General features: G+C 58.0%; 1 protein-coding gene across 2 annotated transcripts; it reads left to right on the top strand.

The window, feature by feature from the left end:
• The first annotated feature begins 5,329 nt into the window (after window positions 1–5,329).
• Window positions 5,330–25,308, top strand: ALDH3B1 (aldehyde dehydrogenase 3 family member B1). Of its 2 annotated transcripts, none has more exons than XM_064364666.1 (10): window positions 5,330–5,633; window positions 11,384–11,546; window positions 14,523–14,633; window positions 14,768–14,888; window positions 15,114–15,199; window positions 15,610–15,691; window positions 17,261–17,647; window positions 18,388–18,554; window positions 22,069–22,168; window positions 23,797–25,308. In XM_064364666.1, the coding sequence occupies exons 2-10, from the start codon at window positions 11,385–11,387 to the stop codon at window positions 23,985–23,987; spliced, it is 1,407 nt and encodes a 468-aa protein (XP_064220736.1). In that variant the 5' UTR covers window positions 5,330–5,633; window position 11,384; the 3' UTR covers window positions 23,988–25,308. The 2 variants fall into 2 exon arrangements, with proteins under 2 accessions (XP_064220736.1, XP_064220735.1); XM_064364665.1 differs by lacking the exon at window positions 5,330–5,633 and adding an exon at window positions 6,521–6,764.
• The last annotated feature ends 208 nt before the right edge of the window (window positions 25,309–25,516 follow it).

Genomic DNA, 25,516 nt, shown 5'->3' with positions numbered 1-25,516 from the left:
GCGTCACTAGTTGGACCACACCTCCCACCGCAGGACGCTACAGCCAGAGCCCACCTCCCATGTCTCCATCCTGCTCCAGTTTGGGCTGTGCAAATGGAGGCTTGGGTGGGGTTTTGGGAGGTGCACTACATGGGGAGCCCCGCCACCACCCTGCAGTGGGGCCCAGAGGTGCCTGCCCCCATCCCACTGGGCACCGGATCCAGGGCTGTCTCGGGAGCCCGTGGTGGGGCCACACTCTAAAGCACTGGCTGTCCACCTGCTTGGAACCACCGGGCCACTTTTGAAAATATCCAGAAAATATTCAGATTCTCTCGGCCCTCGGTTCCTTCTGGTTTGAACGCTCTTCCTCCTGCTCCTCCCAGGTGCCTTCCTTCCCACTCAGCTCTCAGAAACAAGAGGCCGTCCCTGCAGAGAATGCAGCCCCTCCACCTCCCTTCTGGATTTCCGTGCACCCCCTTCTGCCCACTGCTCTCCAGGTACATCCTCCCACATGCAGAGGATGGCGCTGGGCACTGACTGATCAATATATGTGACTGGACGGATGCACGAGTGACTGGATGACACCTCCCGCTCCCCAAGGATTGCTGGGAAGGTGGAGGGCCAGGGGAGGGAGGCATGAATCTGCAGTGGCTTCAGAGTTCCGGGAGGTAGAACTTTCCCCAGGCGATGATACTCAAGTGCAGCTGTGGGGAACAGACAAGGGGATTGATGCAGGTGAGTGGCTGGAAGTGAGAGATAGGAAAGGAGCAGCAGAGGGCCCGAGGCGCTGGGGCAGGCAGGAGGTGGGAGAGTAGGGTTTCAGTGGGGCTGTTCTCAGAGAGCAGATGCCGGCGTTATCATACAGCAAAATGAGAAAGTGCGATTCTCCTGCCTCAGCCTCCTGAGTAGCTGAGATTACAGGTGTGCGCCCCCACACCGGGCTAATTTTTGTATTTTTAGTATAGCCAGGGTTTCACCATGTTGACCCAGGCTGGTCTCAAACTCCTGACCTCAGGTGATCCACCTGCCTCAGCCCCCCAAAGTGCTGGGATTACAGGCATGAGCCACCATGCCTTGACTTTTTTCTTTTTGAGACACGGTGTCACTCTATCACCCAGGCTGGAGTGCAGAGGTCTAATCAACACTCACTGCATCCTTGACCTCCTGGACTCAAGTGATCTTCCCAGCCTCCCAAGTAGCTGGGACTACAGGTGCTCACCAGTGCATCCAGCTCATTTTGTATTTTTTGTAGAGACCAGGTCTCACTATGTTGCTCAGGCTGGTCTCAAATGCCTGGGCTCAAGTAATCCTCCCACCCCAGCCTCCCAAAGCACTGGGATTACAGGAGTGAGCCACCACACCTGGCTCATAGTTACTTCTCGGATACTGACTTTCACAGATATTGCAGGATTACTGTGAGCTCCTGGTCCATGCCTAGAAATGAGGTTACTCTATAGTTTAACGTTCCGGAATTATTTAATTTAAACCTTATTACTTGTGGACTACTTCTGTGGTCTGTTTGTAGCTTTTATTTTATTTTAAGACCAAATGTCGCTCTGTCACCCAGGCTGGAGTACAGTGGCATTATCTCGGCTCACTGCAGCCTCTGCCTCCCAGGTTCAAGCAATTCTCTTGCCTCAGCCTCCCAAGTAGCTGGGATTACAGGCACGAACCAACACACTCAACTAATTTTTGTATTTTTGGTAGAGAGAGGGTTTCACTATGTTGGTCAGGCTGGTCTCGACCTCCCGGCCTCAAGTGATCCACCCACCTTGGCCTCCCAAATGCAAGCCACTGTGCCCAGCCTGTTTGCACCTTTTAATTTTACATTGTTTTATTAAAATTCATTTCATCTTTTTAAAACCCAACACAAAGAATACAAATACAAACATCCCGTTTAGTAAGGAGCAGCTTGGGTCTTTTTAAGATCTCACATGGTGGCACCATATGAATTTGGAACACAGGTGCTTTCAGCCTCAGGTTAACAAGAAAAAAGCACCCCCGGAGCTATGCAGACCTGGAGTTGGGATGTGACTGCCCCAGGAGACAGAGGTTTCAGACACCTGAGCACCATGACCCCTCGCCTTTGGCTTCTGATTAGATTCGGCCAGTGGGGAGCAAAGGCAGAAGACGAGGCGGGAGGACAGAAGCTGGGACTTCTGCTCTCACGGCCTGCCCGAGGCTCTGGAGGCACTGTTAGCAGAGACCAGACTCCTGTACGGTCCCAGTGCCTGAAGAGTGGGCCCCCCAAGCTTCTCAGTTTCCCTGGGGGATCCCAACTCTCCGGGGCCTGGTGACAGCTCTTCCTCCCCGTGTCCCTCTAGGCTTGGGGGTGGTGGCAGTTGCTATGGTTGCCCATCCTAGGCTCTTCCATCGTCTGCGCTGTGCCACCAATTCCCACACTCAGTGTCTCCTACTCAAAACACCTGGAGAGGGCTGGGCGAGGTAGCTCACGCCTGCAGTCCCAGCACTTTGGGAGGCCAAGGAGGATCACTTGAGCTCAGGAGTTCAAGACCAGCCTGAGCAGCATACTGAGACCCCCATCTCTACAGAAAATTTCAAAAATTAGCCTGGTGTGGTGGTGCACACCTGTAGCCCCAGCTACTCAGGGGGCTAAGGTGGGAGAATTGCTTGAGCCCAGGAGGATGAGGCAGCAGTGAGCCAAGATTGCACCACTGCACTCCAGCCTGGATGACAAAGTGAGACCTTCACAAAAAAAAAAAAAAAAAAAAGCCCTTTAGCGCATTAAACCCTGACTGATACATCCCTCTCCAGAAAGGATGTGGGGTTTTTTGTTTGCTTGTTGTGGGCTTTTTTTTCTGAGACAGAGTCTCGCCCTTTCACCCAGGCTGGAGTGCAGTGGCGCCATCTCAGCTCACTACAACCTCCGCCTCCCGGGTTCAAGCAATTCTCCTGCCTCAACCTGCCAAGTAACTGGGATTACAGGAGTGTGCCCACCACACCCTGCTAATTTTTTGTATTTTTAGTAGAGATGGGGTTGCACTATGCTGGCCAAGCTTGCTCCGAACTCCTGACATCGTGATCCACCCACCTCGGCCTCCCAAAGTGTTGGGATTACAGGCATGAGCCACCGCGCCCCACCAGAAAGGATGTTTTTTAGGTGGCTTATGGAGCTGCTCTTGGGGAGCCTGGAGACTACCTAAGAGGCTGACATGGCCCAGATAAATGCACCAGTGTGACTTGCGGGACAGAGATCTGAGCAGGGCCAGCACCCCCGACAACCCATCCAGGCTGCCACAGGGCGCAGCCACAGCCCCAGGAAGGAGCAGCCAGATCCCCTCTCACTGTCTGCCAATTTTCCATATAATAAGGCTTTACTTTCAGTTCTCATTATGAAAATCATCGATGTTCCTTGCAGGAAATCAAGCAAAATAGAATAAATGCTACTCTCAACTGGAACTCCCTGAAACAAACTCATAGAATATTGTGACCTGCATTACAGTGACACAGTAGCAAGCTGGGCAGCCCCCGCGATTCACTGAACACCACTTCCCCGCATGGATGCGAGTCCACAGTATGTTAAACATTAAAGCCAGTGGGGTTGACGATCAGCGAGGCTGGCTCACAGGATGTTGGGAGGTCCCCAGGTTGGGGTGCGCCAAGGGCTCTGCCCAGTGCCTGGCACAGCAAATGTCTAGGTGGCTGCTGCTTTCCACTGAGACTTGAGGCTTCCGAGAGTTGGGGGCAAGGGGCTCACCCAGAGCTGAAGACCCCAGCCCATTCCTGTGCGTGGGGTCCAGGCGCCTTAAGAGGACCGTGGGCCAGGGAGCCAGGCCGGGCCGGGTTTGGATCCCCATGTGTCCTCATCGCCGTGTGGCCCAGCTGGAAAGCACAGTCAATCATGTCTGGGAATTGTGAAAATTGTGTGAAGTGTCTGCACACAGCAGGTCCTCAGTAAAGGTTTGTTGAGTTCGTAAATGAATGAGTGACCCGCATTCACCGTTGCCCGTGAGTTCTGGCTGTGTCCTGGGCCCGGTGCCCCTGCAGCTTCTCACTTTGCCTCTCCGAGGAGCCAGGGTGGGTCCAGGGCCTCGGGGCCAAGGCCTGGGGCAGCTACTTCCTCAGGAGGGCAGAGATAGGGGCAGGGGGACGTTCACATGCTCTGAGCGCCTACTGAGCACCAGGCACTTCACCCTTGCGGCAGCTCTGTGAGGCAGGCAGAGTCAGCCCCATTTTACAGCTGGAGAAATCGAGCCCCAGTGAGGGGATGTGACTTGCTCAAAGTCACTCGTGGGCAGGTGAGGCAGCAAGATGCTCACGGGCAGGTCTGAGGCCCTGTGAGCCAGGCTCAGGGGTATGTATCTAAGAAGTGAGGGAATGAATGAATGAATGATTCCACCTGATGGCATGCTCGTGTCCAGCCCACGCTCCTGTCCTGGCGTTTAGCATGAGGGAGTGAATGAATGAATGAATGAATGAATGAATGATTCCACCTGATACTATGCTCGTGCCCAGCCCACAGTCCTGTCCTGGAGTCTGGTTGGTAGCTCTGAGACCCCTCCAGAGGGGCAGAGGCACTTGGAATGGTCACAGTTCCGGGCCCATGTGCATGGAATGACTTGTTTCGGCCTCACAATCACTTGAGTATGTACTTCTTACACATCCCCATTTTGTAGATGGGAAGGCAGAGGCACGGGGGTTAAGACACTAACCTAGGTCACATGGGTAAGTGACAGGACCAGGATTTGAGCCTCGATCTCACACTTGACGCCCTCCGTGCCGGGTGCTGAGCTAAGTGCTCACCAAACCCTGTCATTTACCCACAGACACCCCGGAACTATAGTCAACCCCATTCTCACACGGGAACACCAAGGCCCAAAGAGGGGAAGCATCAGCCCAGCGAGAAGGAGTCATGGCAGGCAGGTTGAGGGCTATCTGGCCCAGAGCCTGGAGCCCTGAGCTCCCCTCCCCCACCCCACTTGGCTGGCCTGGGCCTCGGCAGAGCCCCAACCCCAGAACTGGCTCCCAGAGTGAGTCCCCCTGGTTTACGCTGGGCTCCCCGTTTACACTGGGCTCCCCCCAACAAGGACGGGACTCCCAGAACCCACTGAGCCTCTGGATCTTTAAGGAGCAGTGAGGGGCACCTGAGCCAGAGTGGGGAGCGCCCAGCCCAGCTGGGAGGTGCATGGCATCTCAGGCGGGGAAGCCTGACTCCTGGGGCAGGCTAGAAGCTCTATCCCAGGACAGGCCTCTTTGGAGGCTCTTCCCAGGTTGCATTCATGACAAGTTTAGCCCCTGTGAGTTTCAGGGAATGCCTTGACAGCTCCCTGGCCAGGGAGGGGGCCCTTGGGATCCTGAAACACCCCTCCCACTTGCCAGTCCCTGCCAAGGTGGGTCTCTGATCTGCTGTGTGGCCTTAGATCAGTGGTTGCCATCTCTGGGCCTCGCTCCCAGCTGACAGCTACAGGCTCAGCCCCCGCCCAGCCCTGCCTGGCACCCGCTCGATCTGGCTGAGCTCCAGAGAGCACCAGGGCAGGGCTGTCACATGCTGAGCCACGTGACTGGCAGCGGCTGGGGGCTCCATCCCACACAGAGGACAGGGGCTCTACAGCCACTCGCCCCCACCTTAACTAGCTACATCCTCACGGGTCACCAGTGTGGGCGTGGCCCAGAAGACTTCACTGCCCTTCCAGGTAGGCAGGGAGCTGGTGGGTGGGGGCCATGATGAGCACCTCCCAGGTGCCAGGTCGGCCCAGAGGCCCTAGGGCCAGGAGCCAGGGAGACCCAGGGCACCAGGGAGACAGCAGCAGCACTGGGCCCAGGAAGGGGTGTAAAGGAGGCTCCTCCCCACACCTGTCACCCTGTCCCCTGCCTGTCCACACCCACAGCAGCTTGGACATCAACCCCCCAGCGTGCTGGCTTTGACAGGTGTACCCAGGGTGGGCTGGGGGCAGGCAGGGACAGGCCTCTGCACAGCTGTGGCACCTGAGGGGGATCAGGACTACAGGAACCAGCAAGGTGACACGTGGCATCACGATCACCATCCTAAGCAGAGAGGGCGGCACTCCTCCCAGGAGGCAGAGGGGACATCTGGGATGGGTGCAGCTCCAGGTCTGGAGCAGGAAATCCTGCCACGCACACCCTCAGGTTCACATCCCACCCCCGCTCTGGGCCCCCGCTTCCTCATTTGTAAAATGTTGGCTCTAGGGGATGACAGGCTGTGTGACTGGGGTGACCCATCGGGTGGTGTGGAGGGACAGGGAAACACAGGGTGCTGGGAGATGGAGCAGGCACGAGGTGTGCTTCCTGAGATGGTATTTCTAGACTTCAGCCGTCTTTGGGTCTGACCTCTTTGTTTTGCAGAAGGGGAAACTGAGTCTTGGGTAGAGGAGTCATCGAGGGAAGGCAGGGAGTGGGGGATAGAGACTTCCTTGCTATTCCGGGCCACAGAATGTAACATTCCACATGACATTTAATATAAAATAATAATAATTCCCACCCCACACTGGGATTCCCAGGGCCACTGCCCCAGGCTGCCCTCCTCAGGCTGGCCCCTCAGTTCAGAGCTCAGCCCTGCTGTGTGGCTCTAGCCTGCTGCCCTCTGGGTGTTGGTTCCTTCTCTGTGGTCTGGGAGGGGATGTCGAGGCCCCTGAGGAGGCAGTGGTGAAATCTCGGCTTGCAGCCTCCAGCCCGCCCAGAGCCAGAGTCAGGCAGGAGGCCAGGGCAGCTCCGCCCCAGGGGCCGGCCCTTGGACATTTCTTAAGGGCAGGGCCGCCAGGCAGAGCAGGAGAGCCGGGAGGAAGGGCAGCTTGGCAGAGCCTCAGGTACGGTATCCCGGGGAGGCTGGGGCTGTGGGGGCCAGCAGCCGGGGCGGAGTCCACCTCAGCAGTCCGGGTTGCAGTAGCCCAGGCCGGCCTAGCCACGGGCAGCTGCGCTCAGGCGCCGCCGTGTCCCGGCTGCGCTCATCAGCCTGCCTGCTGGGGGAGAAATCGGAAGGAGGAGAGGCAGGGCTGGGGAGCGGCAGCGGGTCTCAGGCACCCCACTGGCCAGCAGGCACCCTTCTGTTGTCTGAGCTGGGCTGCCATGGCCTCCTCTTCCTGGGATTCTCGGACACCCTCCGAGGTAACCAAGGGACTGGCTCTGGGCCTAGCTGCCCCAGGAAGGAATGTGCGCCCCTTCCCTGCGGGGGTTCAAGTGTCTCTTTCAGCACCAGCTGTTTCCTGGGCACCAGCATGCATGCGCAGTGCTGATGCAGGGATGCGGCCATGAGTGACTCTGGAAAAGAATCATTCTTAGCAATGGACTTTGCCAGGGCCCAAGGAAGGAGAGGCCAGCCTGCCCCGCCCCGCCTGCAGGAGGCACTTCTCATCCCAGGAACCGTGCCTGGGGCTGGGTTGGCCTAAGCCACAAGCGGATGTGCTGATCCCTGGTTCCCCAAGGACCGCATGGAAGGGAGGGGCTGCTGAGCTTTGCAAGACCTCATGAAAATCCAGCTTAAGGCCATCAAAAGACAAAATGACAGCACATTTAGTTCTAGATCAAAATGGCTTTTATTCATGATTCGTGAATCCCGGCTGCCTCCATTCCACAAAATTGAATGAGAGCTCCCACCGGGCAATGGCAGAACAGGGGTTTCGTAAGGCAGGAAGGAGGAAACAGAAAAATAGGGAACACCCAACCACCTAACACTGGGTCACAGCAGACTGCTCTTTTCTAAGGGCTAAGGCAGAGGGGACTTCCTGATGAGGCTGGCTCCAGTGAAACTGACCTGTTGTTTTGGGATCTATCTGCTTCCTTAAAGCTTCCGTTTGATGATGTGGCATTTAGCATGAGTGACTCCATTTTGGCTTGGTCCGATCTGTTGGGGCCTAGTGCAGGAACTCAGTTCAAAACAACAGCCTCTCATCGTTCTTGTTTAACGAAGCTAAAGTGCAGGAGGTTAGAATTGGAGATCCTACAGTGTTGGGCCTGAGGGACCACTGAAGCTGACCTAGTGATTCCCGCCTTCTGGCTGCCCTGAAGGGGGTCCCCAGGCCCTCCGCCCACTATGTTCAGTCCCGCTGTCAGCACATCCCTGTCCCCAGCTGGGTCTCAGGGTGATGTCCTTGTCTCCCCAACACCTGCCCTGGATCGAGGCCACTGCAGGCCCCTGCCCAGGGGTCTCCTCCCCCAGCACTCCCCTGCTACCTTCGTCCTCCATGGATACTGAGCACTTCCCGGGGTCCCGGCGCTTGAATGCTCCCGACAGTGGCATGGGTGCCACAGGCACTGCCCCATTTTACAGATGGGAAAAGTGAGTACACTCCCCACTCACACACGCGGCTGCTGCGGTTTGAACCCAGGTCACTGGGCGCCCAGACCATGCCATGCTGGGCGGACGCTCTTAGAAGGCCCATGGTATAGATGCGGAAACAGACAAAGCATGAGAGAACGGGCAGAGTGTCCTGAATCCGACCCACTTGATGGGCCAGGGTGTGAACGAGCAGGGCCTCCCTGCCCAGGGACGGTCCCTCAACAGGGCCCTGCTGGGAGGCTGGGGGCAGGGCCTTGGGCACCATTCACCCCTGGGATGTGTCCGCCCCATTCCTCCCCACTCTGTTCCTGGAGCCTGTGGGCACCCTTGGCGAGCACCCAGGCTGGCACAGTACCTGGCACGTGGGTGCCTGAGTATTGAGACCCATGGCCTTCAGGGGAAGTGGCTGGTCCTGCCCCGGCCCCCAAGCCAGAGGAAACAGAGCCGCTGTCTTCATCACCAAATGATGTGGCAACTCCCCCCACCCAGAAGCTGCAAGTCTGGGCCACATGCCCCTCAGCCTGCGATGGGGAGCCACACCCAGAGACCTTTGGGCCCGTCAGCCCCTGAACCTCAGTGGCTCTGTGTCAGGAGGCAAGAGGCAATCTCAGACCCCCCAACCCAGCACGGTGGGGAGCAGCCGCAGTGGTGAGGATGGGAGGTCGAGGAAATGGAATCCAAACAGCTCCAGACCTCCCCCTCGAAGGCACCCCTCCCACAGCCCGCCTGCCGGCGTCCATCGGCCCTGAGTCTGATGTCCAGGCCCCAGGCCAGAGCACCCTTTCCACCAAGGACTTGACTGCCCGTCCCCAGGGGACTGTGAGGGAGGTGGGAGTCGGGGCGGGTAGGCTTCTGCTCCTCTGGATTTGGGTTTTCCAGTGTGAGGAGCTGGGTGCCATCAGGCAAGCTCTAGCCCTCTCTGAGCCTCAGCCTCCATCTCCTTCAGTGGGGTGAATAGCGGCCCCCTCGCTGGGCGGCCATGGTGCTGAAATGGGTGAGGGCGGCACGGATCTTACAGGCAACTTCCTTATGACCTCACACTGTATGAGAGGCACCGAGGGGGTGGGCTTGGGGGCCCCCCAGTGCCTGATTCAGGGGTTCCCTATTCTGTGTGCCCACAGTGGCTGCCCAGTGCCCTCGGGAGGTCACAGGCCCAGGGTTCCCCTGATCTCAGGCCAAAGGTGGCCTTGGCTTCTCTGCTTGCTGGGGTCCAGCCCAGCTCCCCACCCACTCTGGGCAGTCCCTAGGGGCCTCGGTCCAGAGTGAGTGACCTGTAGGGGCCATGCCAGGGCTGGTTGCCCTGTGGGAGAGATGTGTCCTGCAGCCCTGGCGAGTTGGTCTCACTGTTGCTAGGAGGGTTGCTGGCTGTTCCATGCAGAACTCCATCCCCAGCAGAGCTCCCAGCCCACAGTCCACCATTCACGTTACATGCCTTGCATTTTTGTGGTTTCTGCAGCGGCTCTTACAAAAGGCGAGAGAGGTCCAGGCGAGGAAGGTGAGGGCAGAACGGAGAAGGGCCTGTGGGGTGCGGAGTTGGGGGAGATAAATATTTGCAGGCTGCTTAGCAAAACACCCAGAGCTGCCGTTTGTCGAGTACTTTCTGTGGGCACGACGGCAAATGTTTTATGCAGCGTGATGTCATTCACTCCTCACAATGACACCCGATGCCATTAGCACCCTCATTTCACAGACGAGGAAACTGAGGCAGAGAAGGCGAGTGACTTGCCCACGGTCACACAACTGGTAAGAGGCAGAGCCTGGAGATAGGCCTGATGGTGGCCCGAGAGGCATGTTCTTGGCTCCTGGTCTCAGTCCTGTTCCTGTGACGGGCCACCCCTCCGGGGACCATGGGGCCATCTTGCAGGCCGGATAGGTCCCGCCCTCCAGGTAGCCACTTCACAACCACCCGCAGCCTTGCGCTCACCGAAGCTGGGCCCTGGACTCAGAACCGACACTGTGGTCTCATCGTCAGCTGGCAGGTGCCATCATTATGCCCCTAACATGAGGGGCTTTGGGCACTAGGTCTCGAATAAGTAGGTACAGAGGGGCCTGCCTCCCAGTCTAATAGGGGGAAATGAGGGGGATGTGGACAGGGTTGGGAAGGTGGGTAAAGTGTAACCAGATGTTTATCACATGGCACAACTCAGAACAGTAGGGAGCAGAGTCAAGGGACCACGGTGACGATGGATGGGGGCATAATCTGGGTGGGCTGCCTGGAGGAAGCATCAGCCAAGCTGAGTTCTGGAGGAAAGGAACTCAGAGCAGGAAGGAAGAAAGGATCCCCACGGATCTTTGGCACCAGGCCGAGGAACGAGTGCGTCAGAGTGCTCCTCCGATGAACTTGAAGTAAACAGGCAGGGCTCGGGGGAATGTCTGGGCCCCTACCCTGCCTGCCAGCCCTGGCTGACACCAGCACGGAGGCAGAAACACCCTCTCCCCACGATCCTCTCCCTACTGCTGTTTTCACCTCCCAGGACCACAGCCCTGGCAGGGTGGGCAGCAGGGCCTCCAGGAGGCCTGAGGTGTTCACCCTCTCCTCCTGCGGAAGCTGAGGCACCAGGAGAGGAGGCTACTGCCCACTGGCCTGGCCTCCCTGGGCAGTGCCCCCAGGCTGGGGATAGGGGAAGGCAGAGAATTCTGAGTCTAGAGTGCTCCAAGGTGGTGGCCATGGTGGCAGTGGGTGGGACACCTCGTCTACTCATCAAGCTCCTGTTTACTCCATTCAGGCTGGCAGGAGTGAGGCCGCCCCGCCTCCAGGAGGGGCATCAGGGCAGGGCAGAGGCCATGGCTTGGAGTTAATTTCTGTGTGACAGGAAGAAGTGTGGCCCTCTGCCTGCCTGTTCACTCTTGGGGGTGTCCCCAAGCCCATACCCAGTCCTGTGGCCACCCCCAGGTCCATGGCAGAGGGGAGTGGTGCAGAGGTCTTCACGTGTGTCTGGGAGTGTCCCCTGTTGGCGGTAGGGGGTCACAGGCAGCCCCTGTCCCCGTGGGGTCGTCTGAGTGGATCCCTGTGTGTGTATGAGGTAGGGGTGTCTGCAAGCCCCTGTGGGTGCAGGCAGGTTGGGGTGCGCAGACCCTGGGGCGGCTGGGTGGTTCCCCGTGAAGAAGGGGCAGCCCTGGCCACCCAGTTCACACCACCCTGTCTGGCAGGATGGACCCATTCGAGGACACTCTGCGGCGGCTGCGGGAAACCTTCCATGCAGGGCACACGCGGCCGGCCGAGTTCCGGGCTGCACAGCTCCGGGGACTGGGCCGCTTCCTGCAGGACAACAAGCAGCTTCTGTATGACGCACTGGCCCAGGACCTGCACAAGGTGGGCTTGGGTCGGGGCATGAGAGCGTGCACCGGGCAGGGGGGAATGGGGGACAGCTGGGACAGAGGGGGATGAAGACAGCCACGCCCTCCATGGGCTCAAAGCAGCTCCTCTCCCAGGCCAGAGCCGCTCCTCCCCACCATTCATCCAGTCATTCATGTCTATATTCATGCAGCAACTATTTATTGAGCACCTACTATGTGCCAAGTACTGCTGTAGGCTCTGGGGATACAGCAGAGGATAAAATCAAGTTCTCATGCCTATGAAGGTGACCTTCTGTCGGAGACAATAAAACAGCAAATAAATAATTGCACAGCAAGACTGGCTCGCACCTGTAATCCCAGCACTTTGGGAGGCCGAGGTGGGTGGATCATCTGAGGTCAGGAGTTCGAGGTCAGCCTGACCAACATGGAGAAACCCCGTCTCTACTAATACAAAAAAAATTAGCTGGGCATGGTGGCGCATGCCTGTAATCCCAGCTACTCAGGAGGCTGAGGCAGGAGAATTACCTGAACCCAGGAGGCGGAGGTTGCGATGAGCTGAAATCGCGCCATTGCACTCCAGCCTGGGTAACAAGAGCGAAACTCCGTCTCAAAAAAAAATAAAAAATAAATAAATAAATAAATAAAAATAATAAAAATAATAATAATTACACAGCAGGTTGGGTTGAAATACGTGCCCTGGAGACAGGGTGAAGGAGAGAAAGGGGGCCAGGATCAGGGTGCTGTTTTATTTGTGGGGGTCAGGGAAGGTTTCTCTGAGAAGGGGGCTTTAGAGACATGAAGCGGGAGGGGGAGGCTCGCCAAGGCCGCTGGGGAGATGGCAGCGGGCACAGCACGTGCAAAGGCCCTGAGGTAGGAGCTGTTGGGCATTTCTGTTTGAGGAGCAGCAAGGAGGCCAGCGTGGCTGGGGGCGGTGGAGAGGCAGACACAGCAGGGCCATGGGCCACACTGTGTAGGGCCTCGTGGGCTGTGAGGCCTTGGGCTTCCCTCTGGGTACAGCAGGCATTGAGGCCACTGTCTGGACCCTGGAGGCCTGGGGGCTCAGCCCCTCCCAATCCCAGCAATAGCCAAGGCAGAACCCCGAGAAACACACTTTACCCAGCCCCTCACCCAGCAGGGCCATGCACCTGCCTCCCTGCTTCAGGACATCCGTCCAGGGGCTGCCCCAGGCTCCTGTTCTCTGGATAAAATGTCCCCTGCCTTTGCCTGGAAGGCCACAGTGTCCAGACCCTCCCCCAACCTGCTGGGCTCCCTGGGGACTGGCTCCCCCGCCACCACTGAGCCTCTGCCACTGGCTGCCTGCCGGCCTCCGTGAGACTTGACCTGACTGGTCCCTTTTCTCACTTTGGTTCAGAGTCCGCCTCCTGCCTTCCCATCCCAGCTGCAGGAGCGGGGCCCTTCAAAAGGAGCAGCAGCGCAGAACATTCAACCCTGTCCCTCCCTCTGGCCCCGGCCAGCCCGCCGTCCCCACCCTAGCAGGCAGCATCTGCCCACATGCACCCTCTCAGTTAACCCCCAGCTGAATTTGGTTGGGCAGCTACACCCAGTGGCTCCCAGAGGAGGCTCAGAGAGAGCGCATTCTTGCCCAAGGGCACGCAGCCAGGAGGAGCAGAGCCGGAGTTTGAACCTGGCTTAAAATAGGCCAGTCTCCCAAAGTCAGGTCCCAGGTGACCTAGGAGGTATGGCGGGCAGGCCACCAGGCTCGTAGGGCCAGAGCACAGGCTGTGGGAAAGTTGGTGTGGAAGGCACCGTGACCCAGCCTCACGGGCTGGGAGGAGCTCGCGGGCATGCCGTCTCTTCCCTCTTGGGGCTCGGTGGAGCCTGGCCTGGCCCCTGGTTCACTGAGTGACTTCAGGCAGGGCATCTCTTTCTCTGGGCTTCGCTGGTCCTCTGACCCATCCAGCACTCCGCTGGCCTGTCCCCCTCTGCCCTGACACAGGAGAGCCTGCACCCCATAACCTCAGGTGCTGGCTCAGGCAGGGAGACAGCCTGGCCCCGGTGTCCCCATCCCTGTTCTCACCTTCACATGGACTGACGGCTGCCTGGCTGGTCTCACCCCCAGGGGTGCAGAGGGCAGGGCACACTGGCCAAGAGCAGGACAGCATCCCTGTTGATCTGGGTCTCCTCACTCCTGCTTAGAAGCCTGACAGTGGCCCTGGCCCCTGGGCTGTGGGAACTGACAGCATTTACCCAGGGGTGGCTGTGCCAGTGTCCCCTGCAGGCCAATCTCCACCTGCGCTTTGGGAGGCTGAGGTGGGAGGATTCCTTGAAGCCAGGAGTTCAAGATCCACCTGGGCGGCATAGCAAGACCATGTCTCTGCAAAAAATCAAAAATTCACAATGTTTTTAAATTAAAATTTTTTTAAAAACACCCTAAGTCAGATCCATCCCTGCTCGTCCCAGGAGCCCTGGCCCCTCACCTCGCCCACTCTGCTTCTTACTGAGCTGGAGCGGGGCAAGCTCACAGCCACCTCGGGGGCTTTGCAGCTGCCAGGGCCTCTGCCCACAGCATCCCGCCTCCTGGTACCCACGGCTTGCTCCTTCCTTGCTTCAGGTCACTGCTCAAATGTCACCACCACCCAGAGACCTGGACTTGGTAAAAACAGCACACACACACACTCATGTGGATGAACACATGTGCACAGCTGCGCATGCCTGCAGACACCCTCCAGCAGTGTCCACCCCACCCTGCTCTGTGCTTCCCCGGCACAGCCGAGTCCTAATGGAGCCGTCCCTGTTCTCAGCTTCACGTGGACCGACTGTACCCTGCGAGGTCGGTGTCAGGGCAGGTCTCTCTGTTTTGCACAGAGACGGCACCTCACACAGGAAGCTCGTGCTGAACATGGAGTGAGTGAGTGAATGAACGAATGAATGAATGAATGAGAAATGGAAGCAGGCCCTGCCTGGAGGAGGCTATGGCCTCCTGCTGACGCTGGGAACCCTGGCCCGTCCTGACCCCACCCACTTCCTGCAGTCGGCCTTCGAGTCAGAGGTGTCTGAGGTCGCCATCAGCCAGGGCGAAGTCACCCTGGCCCTCAGGAACCTCCGGGCCTGGATGAAGGATGAGCATGTGCCCAAGAACCTGGTGAGCCAGCCAGGCTGAGGCGGGTCGGGGCTCAGGGGAAATTTGCTTCCCCAGGCTAGCCCCTCTGGGTGGGGGTGGCTGCCGAGGGGCCGGGGTGCTGAGTACCTAATGTTCACCCCCGGCTCCCGGCCCAGGCCACACAGCTGGACTCAGCCTTCATCCGGAAGGAGCCCTTTGGCCTGGTCCTCATCATCGCACCCTGGAACTACCCCCTGAACCTGACGCTGGTGCCCCTGGTGGGTGCCCTCGCTGCAGGTGAGAGCTAGGCTGCCCCTTCCGGCCTCAGGGCCACCCATGGATCCCGGGAGGACATGGGAAACTGGCCCAGGTGGCAGAGAAGGACTGTCTGGTTCACCGTCCCCGGGCTGTGTGGCCCTGGGCCCGTCATGTCACCTCTCTGAACTAGGTTCTGTGTCTGAAAGTGGGGGAGGCCAGGAGCAGGCTGTGCCTCCCCAGCTCTCTTCCCGCGCCGCCCTGCAGGGAACTGTGTGGTGCTGAAGCCGTCGGAGATTAGCAAGAGCATAGAGAAGGTTCTGGCTGAGGAGCTGCCCCGATACCTGGACCAGGTGAGCAGGGCTGCTGGGCAGATGGAGCAGGAGCAGGCAGGCCTCGAGGGTCGGTGAGACCCAAGTCTCGCACTCAATCCTGCCTCTTCTGATTTGTAAACTTGGCCAAGTCACCGCCCCTCAGCCTCAGTTTCCCTCTTGAGGAGCAGCAAGGGCAGCCTGTTGCCCAGGGGTCCTGTGTCTACCTCCGCCTGGCCCTGGCATCAGCTCCTGCAGTGCCAGCCAGACTGCCAACGCCAGACACCCTTGGGGAGCTCTCTGCCCCCCACTTTGCCTCCGTGTAGCCCTCCTAGAGCCCTGGCTGGGTCAGGCCTGGCGGGGCAGAGGCAGGGCAGGGTCCGGTGGGGCAGGCTGCTCCTTGGGCTCTCAGAGCTGGGGTCCCAGAGGGATCCTCACCTCCTGCCTTGCAGAGCTGCTTTGCCGTGGTGCTGGGCGGGCCCCAGGAGACGGGGCAGCTGCTGGAGCACAGGTTCGACTACATCTTCTTCACAGGTGAGGCTGGGACGAGGGCCGGGACAGGTGGGGGTCAGGGAGGACAGCCGCAGGCTCGGGGCTGGGGTCCCTAACTCTGGGAGTCCAAAAGGGAGACTGAATTCTCCTCTCTCTCTGGACCAGGATGGGAGCAGTCCTGGACCCCCAGGACCCCTTAGGAAGGGATGGAGTCCCACATCCAGGGCCATCCCACCATGCCATCCACAGCCTCAGGAACCACAGCCTCTGCCCACACTGCCCCCAGGCCCTTAGTCACCACCCTACTGGTGCCCGCAGCCCTCTCTGCAGGCAGATGAGGGACTGGGGCTCAGCATCCTGCCCGGGGTCACCTGCTGGCCGGGATGGGGCAGGCTGGAATGTACACAGAAGCCCTGGTGAAATCCACGCCAGAGGTCGCTCTTTTTTTTTTTTTTTTTTTTTTTGAGACAGTGGCACGATCTCAGCTCACTGCAACCTCCGCCTCCCGGTTCAAGTGATTCTTATGCCTCAGCTTCCCAAGTAGCTGGGATTACAGGCATGTACCACCACACCCAGCTAATTTTTTTGTATTTTTAGTAAAGACGGGGTCTCACTATGTTGCCTGAGCTGGTCTCAAACTCTTGGCCTCAAGCAATCCTCCTGCCTTGGCCTCCTAAAGTGCTGGGATCACAGGCAGGAGCCACCGCACCTGGCCTCGAGTTTTTGAGCTAATGAGGGACAGAAGGAGCAGGAGGAAGACAGAGGTGCTGAGAGGCGAGGCTGTGCCTTGCAGGTGGAGGGAATCGTGGGGAAGGGCCTGGAGGACAGACCGGCCCACTTCCCAGCAAAGGCAGAAGGAGCCCCAGGAAGCACTGTGCCCAGGAGGGGCAGGGGTGAGAGTAGAGAAGGGACAGTGGCTCCTGCCGGCTTTAATCCTTGACCACAAGCGGGAGAAGTGCCAGGGCCATCCCCACGGCTGCAGCAGCGTAGGCCCTGAGCGAGGTCTGGAGAGGAGGCCTTGCGGCCCAGTCAGGGCTAGGGCAGAGAGGCTGAGTGCACGGGGGAGACTGCTGGGCCCCCGGAGGCCAGCACAGAGGAGAGGTGAGGCCAAGCCAGGCCGGACGTGGGGACGCCTCAGCCTGGGCCAGGCCACCTCAAGGGTCAGAAAAAAAGGGCTGGGTGGTGGCAGAACTGCCAGGGTTAGGTTTAGAGAAGCGAGACCTGAATGCCACAGACTAAGAGCTGGACCCCAGCCTTGGGTGATAAAGGATCCCCGAAGGTTCTGGAGAAGGGTTTTATGCAGCATTTTGCAGCGTCCCCTGCAGGGTGAGCCAGGGTTAGAAGCAGAGGCGGGAGGAGCCGAGGGGCTTGGCTCAGCAGGGGGACCCTGAGGGCCGACAGCTGCATGCACCTTTCCCTCGAGACTCTGCACTTAGGGGCTGGTCCTGGGGAGGGATGAGCAGGCCCTGGGCTGCAGGGTAGCAGTGAGGGACAAGGAAAGGCAAGGTGAGGGCTGGCACCTGCCGACTCCATCACCTCTCCAGGGAGGAGCAGGGCCCCAGGCCTGGTCCAGGTCACTGAACAGCCACTCTGGTTTCCTTCCACGCCCAGGGAGCCCTCGCGTGGGCAAGATCGTCATGACCGCCGCTGCCAAGCACCTGACGCCTGTCACCCTGGAGCTGGGCGGCAAGAACCCCTGCTATGTGGACGACGACTGCGACCCCCAGATCGTGGCCAACCGCGTGGCCTGGTTCCGATACTTCAACGCCGGCCAGACCTGCGTGGCCCCTGACTACCTCCTGTGCAGCCCTGAGATGCAGGAGAGGCTGCTGCCCGCCCTGCAGAGCACCATCACCCGTTTCTACGGTGACGACCCCCAGAGCTCCCCAGACCTGGGCCGCATCATCAACCAGAAACAGTTCCATCGGCTGCGGGCACTGCTGGGCTGCGGCCGCGTGGCCATCGGGGGCCAGAGCGATGAGCGCGATCGCTACATCGGTGAGTCCCACTGCCCCCGCCACAGCCCACGTGGGCCGAGACCCCTCCTCACTGGAGGGCCCACAGGTGGACCATGAATCTGGGCCCGCACCTGAAACCTGGCCCCGCACCTGAAACCTGGCCCCATTGCCAGAGCCCGGCCTTGAGCCACAGCTCCGGTGCCACTAATCTGTCTCTGTGCTTCTGAGCCTGTGGCCCCATGAGGCCAAACTGGTCCCTCAGCCCTGGATTCACTGAGCTCAGACCCCGGGCTCCAGGACCCACTGTGCTAAGATGAACTCCCATCCCACCACCGGCTGTCCTGAAAGGCCATGACCTCAGATTCTCTGAGCCCACGATCCCCGGGTTCCAAACTCCGATGGCCCCATCCTGAGCCCCCGGGTCTCCTGGGCCGTACAGCTCAGCAGCTCACGGGACACTGCGGCTCCAACATTCTTGGACGCTGTCACTTCATGAACTCCAAGGTTCTGAGATCCCATCACTCCTGACTGTGGGACCAAGGTCGGGGGATTCTCTGGGCCCCACCGGCCCTGGGCAGGCTGGGGAAGCCTAGGGTCCCTTCTAGGGGCTGTGGGGAGACTTTCTTCCCTAGGCACTCCAAATCCTGGAGCCCTGGGATGTCAGACCCCGGGATCCTGGCCTGGAGCCCTGGCCCTTGGCCCTGTCCCCACCGCTACCCCCACCCCTGGGGGCTGTCCTGACTGTGGCCCCGGGGCTGAGCCATCTCTCATGCCCCGCAGCCCCCACGGTGCTGGTGGACGTGCAGGAGACGGAGCCGGTGATGCAGGAGGAGATTTTCGGGCCCATCCTGCCCATCGTGAACGTGCGGGGCGTGGACGAAGCCATTGAGTTCATCAACCGGAGGGAGAAGCCCCTGGCCCTGTACGCCTTCTCCAACAGCAGCCAGGTGGGGGCGCGGCCAGGCTGGGCGGCGACAGGAGCCCGCAGTGGGCCGTACAAATGGTGGCAGCAGAGGGGCCACCAAAGTCCAGTGGCTTCAGGACTTTGGGATGGTGGTCCTCTGGACTCTGTCTCTGCCCACTGTCCTGGAAGCAGCCGAGCATCACCCACCCCAGCCCTGCTCCTAGTCTGGGCCCCACTCTCCTAGGCCTTCAGTAGGCGGCTTCCTGGGGTCTTCTCTAGGGTCCAGTGTTTCTTCCAGGTCAGCCCTGCCTTTGTTCTTCCTTACACATCTGGGCCTGTGGCTGCATGACCTGGCTCTGAAGGCACAGGCAACATGTCGGGGATGACCTGAATGTGCAGGTCTGAGAATGAGCCCTGATACCCGACCCCTGCTCAAGCTGCAGAGGTACCCTGGGAGCCCCAAGGGCAGAGTCCTCAGCTTAAAAAACACCAAGAGGTACCAGCGGTCCCTCCCCACCCTCCCCAGGCCCTCAGACAGCAAATCGATTCCCTCCACTTGAGCTTTTTTTGTTTGTTTGAGACAGAATCTCACTCTATCACCCAGGCTGGAGTGCAGTGGCTCAATCTCGGCTCACTGCAATCTCTGCCTCCTGGGTTCAAGCGATTCTCCTGCCTCAGCCTCATGTGTAGCTGGGATTACAGGCGTGTGCCACTATGCCCGACTATTTTTTTTTTTTGAGATGAACTTTCACTCTGTCGCCCAGGCTGGAGTGCAGTGGTGAAATCTTGGCTCATTGCAACCTTCACCTCCCGGGTTCAAGTGATTCTCCTGCCTCAGCCTCCCAAGTATGTGGGACTACTGGTGCCCACCACCACACTTGGCTAATTTTTTCTATTTTTAGTAGAGACAGGGTTTTACCATATTAGCCAGGCTGTTCTCAAACTCCTGACCTTGTGATCGGCCCACCTCGGCCTCCCAAAGTGCTGGAATTAACAGGCGTGAGCCACCACACCCAGCCCTATTTTTTGTATTTTTAGTAGAGATTGGGTTTCACCATGATGGCCAGGCTGGTCTCGAACTCCTGACCTCAGGTGATCTGCCTGCCTCGGCCTCCCAAAGCATTGGGATTACAGGCATGAGCCACTGTGCCCAGTCACTTGAACTCTTTTTAAATAAACTTTTTATTGACAAATACTTTTAGATTTACAGAAAAGTTGCCAAGATAGTACAGAGAGTTCCCGTGTGCCTCACATCTAATTTTTCCCATTTAACAGTGCTTAGATGGGTCAAAACTAAAAAAGTGATGGCAGGGCTGGGCGCGGTGGCTCACACCTATAATCCCGGCACTTTGGGAGGCTGAGGTGGGAGGATTGCTTGAGCCCAGGAGTTTGAGACCAGCCCTGGAAATACAGCAAAACCCCGTCTCTATAAAACATTTTAAAAAATTAGCTGCGCATAGTGGCACATACCTGTAGTGCCAGCTGCTCGGGAGGCTGAGGTGGGAGGATCTCCTGACCACAAAAAAAAACCAAACATGACAGCAGTGCATTACTATTAACTACACTCCAGGCTTTATTTGGATTTTGCCAGTTTTTCCATTGCCGTCCTCTTTCAGCCCCAGGATCCAAGCCAGGGTCCTACCTTGCATTAAGAAGCCTCTCAGCTTGAGGAGTGCTAGACAAGTCTCCTGTAGAACATCCCAGCCTAAGGTCATCTGGTGTATTTCTCATTATTAAAGAGTTACCAGTTTTAGGAGAGAATCCCACAGAGGTGAGCCTGCCTCTCACACCACATCAGGGGCACCTGAGATGCACACATGGCTGGTCAGGGTAACCTTCACTATGGGGTCGGGGCAGTGTCTGCCAGGGTCTCCCTGGGAAGCTACTATTGTTTGTTTATTATTTGGAGGCAAGTCTCTAAGGCTACCCCACCCTCACCAGGTGGGAGTAATTAAACTATGCTGCTCTATCATATTGTTATTATCTAGTTATTCTATACATTCTTTTCTTATTCCGTTTGTGGTTTAGTGGAATTCTGTTGTACTGCTGTCTAATATCTTTCTCTTCCTCCTTTGTATGATTGTTTTACAGGGCCTACGAGTTTTAGACTTTTGTGTGTATTATGGCAAATATCAACTTGTTTTTATGTTAAGATTCCTTTGAGCATTTCTTGCAGGACTGATCTAGTTGTGATAAATTCCCCCAGCCTTCGCTTGTCTGGGAAAGGCTCCATTTCTTCTTCATCTATGAAGTGTAGTCTTAGCTGGATATAGTATTCTTGGCTAGCAGCAGTATCTACATCTATTTCCTGGAATTTTGTAAGAAAGGTTCATCTCTTGAATTGTTTATTTAGGTCAGTACAGATTCAGGTATATTTATTTGACTCCAGGGGCTGTAATCCAAGGTCTTGTGGTTTGTCTGAGGCTCAGGCTTGGAAGCCCATGTTTCTGTAAAATGGCTCAGCCTCTTGGGTTGTGACCACCTCCTTCCCCTCTGGTAGCTACAAGCAGCTCCAGGCTCATCTTGTATTTCCCCTGCTCTAACTCCAGAAGCAGCCATTCCTCCAAGGAGCCCTGCTTCATCTGGATACTTTTACCTTTAGAAAACGCTACAGAGGTTTTTTGGCAGTGGAGTCATATGGCTTCACACTTTTCTGACCACTCAGCACTGGTCCCAGGACACACAGTCACATCTAAGATACAAGCCATGTATAAGGTGGCTTTCCCATACTACTCAGGATGCCCTCTGCTGCCTTCTGCTCCATCTCCTCCATCTGTTGCCACTGCCATTGTGGGTAATGCTGGTCTCATGGCCATGAAGTGACGCCTGAATCCACTGGGGGGAGTCCACTCTCCCCACATCAGACAAGCCCTGACCCAGCTGTAATCAGAGGCTCTCAGTGATTGCAACTAAATATGTTGAAGTTTTTGTGCAGCAACAATTTAGTGTCTACCAATCTTTTTTTCCTTTCAGTCTTCAAATAAGCCTACAGATTGAGGAATAAGGTCCTTTATTAAGTCAAGCAAGGGCCAAGCTTGTTTCTAAAGTGCAAATCTGACCACATCACTATGTCTTCATGTCCCTGTGCTCACACCACACAGCCCTTCAGCCTCCACTCTGCCTGGGGCGCCCTCTTTGCCTGAACAACTTCTGTCCCTCTCAAACCCTCCACTCAGCAGGCATATGACACCCCTCCCCTGGGATGCCTCCCTGCTGTCCAGCACTGCACCACTGCCACTGCGCCCTCCATGTCCCCAGGCAACACTGGGTTTCCTGCCCTTACCCCCAGGCCTGAGAGTCTGTGCCCCCAGCATGGGCCACACATGAGTAGAGTCCAGGAAACATGTCCCAAGTGGAAGCCCCATAAGGGGCTGCTACACAACCCCCTGCCCCACCTGTCCCACCTGGCCCATCATGTGCCCTTCAGCTGACACGGTGGCCTCAGACCCTTTCTGAGGCAAGATCAGTGTCACAGAGTCCAGCCTGGACCAGGCTCTGGGTCCTGAGGATCCTGACGGGGCTTAAGGCAGCCTCACACACATCCTGTTCTCTCTCAGGTGGTCAAGCGGGTACTGGCCCAGACCAGCAGCGGGGGCTTCTGCGGGAACGACGGCTTCATGCACATGACCCTGGCCAGCCTGCCTTTCGGAGGAGTGGGTAGGTGCCTGCTACCCTGCCCTTCTGTTACCATATGGTCGAATTGCAACAGCGTTACCTGGATACATTCCCGCCAAAAACACCCCAGCCCCACCTTGGTGTGGAGGGACAGGCAAGGAGGCCTCACCCCAGAACCTCCATCCTGCTCCCCACCCCAGAGGGTCTGAGTCCAACCTGGGCAACGTAGTGAGACACTGTCTCAAAAAAAAGGTCTGCACTGGAACCTTCTAGACCATCTCTGCGCAGACATACAATTCAGTGAATTTTTTAAAAACCCACACAATTATGATCCCACTGCCCACTGCACTGCTGCTTGCTCTTCTCCCAACAGCATGACCTGGCACCTGCCCCTCAGCAGGAATGTCACCGGCGTCCTTTACCCCAGGGCGGCCACTCCTCTAACCCCATCCCCGCTCCAGCACCCAGTACACTTCCCCACCCTGGGAGGCCAAATGACTGCAAATCCTCCCCCCTCCAGAACAGCCCCTGAGGCCACTGCATTCTTGGCCTCCAAGTCAGGAAGCCTCAGAGCTGGTCCCAGCAACTCCCTGACAGGCCCTGTGGCCCATGTGACACCTCCCCTCTCTAAGCTCACTTGTTCCTCAGTGAACACCTGCCCCGGGAAGGGGGCTGGCAGTCCTGCCACCCGTCCACACTCAGCACCAGTGTAAACGGTGGCAGGGCCAGGCAAGCTGCCCCAGGTGGACCTACACCCTTCCTGGAGGGCGGCCAGGGCCACAACAGCACCTGTGCTGCTGTCCCAGCTCAGCTCGTTTGGGTGGCTGTGCCTGCCCCCGCCTAGCTGCCTCCCCGGCACCAGCTGCAGCCTCCTCAACCTGCTCCCCTGCCCTGGAGGAGAGTCAGGCTCTCCGTGAGCACATCTGACCCTGCTGCTCCCTCAGTAAAGCCTCCCCCAGCTCCCAGGCCCTAGACCTTCCTGGTGGCCACAGCCCCACCCTGGCTTCTCCACCTGCTGCTCCGGAAGCCTGAACTCTGCCCAGGTCCCTAAAACACCGTGTGACACTCACTTCTAAGGATCCCCAAGCCTGGGTCCCTCTTGCCCCTACCCACCTTCTTCCTCCCATTAACTGCACATTCCTGGGGCTCACTCACTGCAGGAAGCCCCCCAGCCAACCCCACTCAGTGTGGGCTGTGCCCTGGACACCCTGGCCTGGGGCCTCGTCTGCCTCCCGACCTAGATGCTGAGGACAGCTCATTGCACACAGCACCTATTGGGTCTAGGGGTCTCAACACCCCCTCAATCCCTGCCACAACCCTAGGAGGGAGATGCCCTTGTCACCCCATGGCAGAGGAGACTAAGTCACGGTGACACAGCTTGTTTGTAGCAGGGCCAGGATTTAACCGCAGTCTGACTATGGAATCCATGCCCTTGACCACCGTCTGCCTATCTTGCCCTGGCACCTGGTGTCCCCAAGGCTTACTGAGCTAGTGCCAAGCTCAGGGCTAAGCCCTTTATCCACAGTGCCTCATGATCAGCCCACTGGACAGATGGGGAAACTGAGGCTCAGGAGTGAAGTAGCCTGCCTAGGCCCCACTGTCTGTGACTGGCAGAGCCCAGATCTGACACCCTGAGGGCCTGACCACCTTTGTTCTGCGCCACTATCCAGGTGCCAGCGGGATAGGCCGGTACCACGGCAAGTTCTCCTTCGACACCTTCTCCCACCATCGTGCCTGCCTCCTGCGCAGCCCGGGGATGGAGAAGCTCAACGCCATCCGCTACCCGCCCCACTCACCGCGCCGCCTGAGGGTGCTGCTGGTGGCTATGGAGGCCCGAGGCTGCAGCTGCACGCTGCTCTGAGCCCCTTTTCAGGCCCAGGCCAGAGACCACCATGACCACTGTCACCTGCAGCTGGTGGAGACAGGGCCTGGGCTCCAGGTCTCCGAGGAGGAAAAGGATTGCCAAGGCTCCAGGGCGCTCCTCAGAGCAGCGCCTGCCTCCTCCCTCCTGGGGCTTCCCTCTCCCTGTCTCAGCCTCCTACCGCAGCTGCCCCCAACTATGAGAGCCATGGGAAACAGCGTAGTGACCAACCCCTGTCCCTGCGCCAGCCACCCATGTCCAGGAGAAGAGGACAGGCATGGCACCTCTGGGCCACCACCATCCTGTGAAGTGGGTGGCCTAGGGGCCCTGGCATCTGATTCGGGCCACACTGTGGAATCAGTATGTCCAAGGCCATCCCTACCCTCTCTGAACCTCAGTTTCCCCATCTATTCAGTAGAGAGGATTAACAATTGATAGATACCTCCTGGCCGGGCACGGTGGCTCACACCTGTAATCCCAGCACTTTGGGGGGCTGAGGCAGGCGGATCACCTGAGGTCAGGTGTTCAAGACCAGCCTGGCCAACATGACAAAACCCCATCTCTACTAAAAATACAAAAATTAGCCAGGCATGGTGGCACATGCCTGTAGTCCCAGCTACTTCAGCAGGCTGAGGCAGGGGAATTGCTTGAATCCGGGAGGTGGAGGTTGTAGTGAGCTGAGATCACATCACTGCACTCCAGCCTGGGTGACACAGTGAGACTCCATTTAAAAAAAAAAAAAAATACCTCCTGGGTTGTTGTGAGGATTAAATGAGGGATTGCTGAGCCAGGGCTCCAGATGTCCTGTCTTTTCTCGGTGGGGTGGCATGGAGCAGGGCCGCCTCTCTCTTTTCTCCAGCCAGGTGAGGCTGTGGTTATGCGGTAAGGCCTCCCTTCCCTCCAGCCCATGCCAGAGGGGCTCGGAACTCTTCCTTCCCACCATGTCCACTACAGCTCATGCTCTTCCCCATCCTGCTCATCCTCCTGGGTCCCTTCCACTCAGCCAAAGCAGAACGCAGGGTTTCCTGCTTGACACCCTTTGTCATCCCCACAGGTCCCACTTTTGAACAAGTTGATGATTCTGAAACTGGCCCAATTCCCTAACAAGCTGGATGCTTCAGAAACCTACATTTGGATGATGAGAGGCAGCTCCTGCAGCCTTCGGGCCACCTCCTCTTCCTTGCCTCCCGATTTCTTTTCAGACTGATTTTATCAACCTTCAACTTTAGTAGGGGAGGGGGACAGGGATGAACCTGAGTTTCATCTCCCATCTCTCCGGCTGATGTCATCTGAATAAGGCCTTCCTCCCTGGCAATACTTACATCTTGGTGATTTGCTTTCTGTGCAGCTAGCAACAGAACTCTGAACCAAGCCCCGGCGTTGGGTAACAATTCCGTAATGCTGCAGGACTTCCCCAGTCCACGCAGGAATCACCAGGTGCAGGGCCAGGATCAGGTTCTGGCCACCATCCTGAGACCTCCCTTTCTCTCCAGGCCCAGCCCCTCTCCTCGGAGCACCTGCTGACCAGT

Source organism: Aotus nancymaae, unplaced genomic scaffold (assembly GCF_030222135.1).
Source record: "Aotus nancymaae isolate 86718 unplaced genomic scaffold, 86718_ANA_hifiasm-v0.15.2.pri h1tg000059l, whole genome shotgun sequence".
Classification (NCBI taxonomy): Eukaryota; Metazoa; Chordata; class Mammalia; order Primates; family Aotidae; genus Aotus; species Aotus nancymaae.
This window is presented reverse-complemented; position numbering and strand designations above follow the sequence as displayed.

Coding starts and splice junctions, on each gene's coding strand:
- ALDH3B1 (XM_064364666.1), top strand. CDS start 11,385: ATGGACCCATTCGAGGACACTCTGCGGCGGCTGCGGGAAACCTTCCAT. Junction 14,889..15,113: donor GGTGGGTGCCCTCGCTGCAG/GTGAGAGCTAGG, acceptor GCCGCCCTGCAG/GGAACTGTGTGGTGCTGAAG. Junction 15,692..17,260: donor CGACTACATCTTCTTCACAG/GTGAGGCTGGGA, acceptor TTCCACGCCCAG/GGAGCCCTCGCGTGGGCAAG.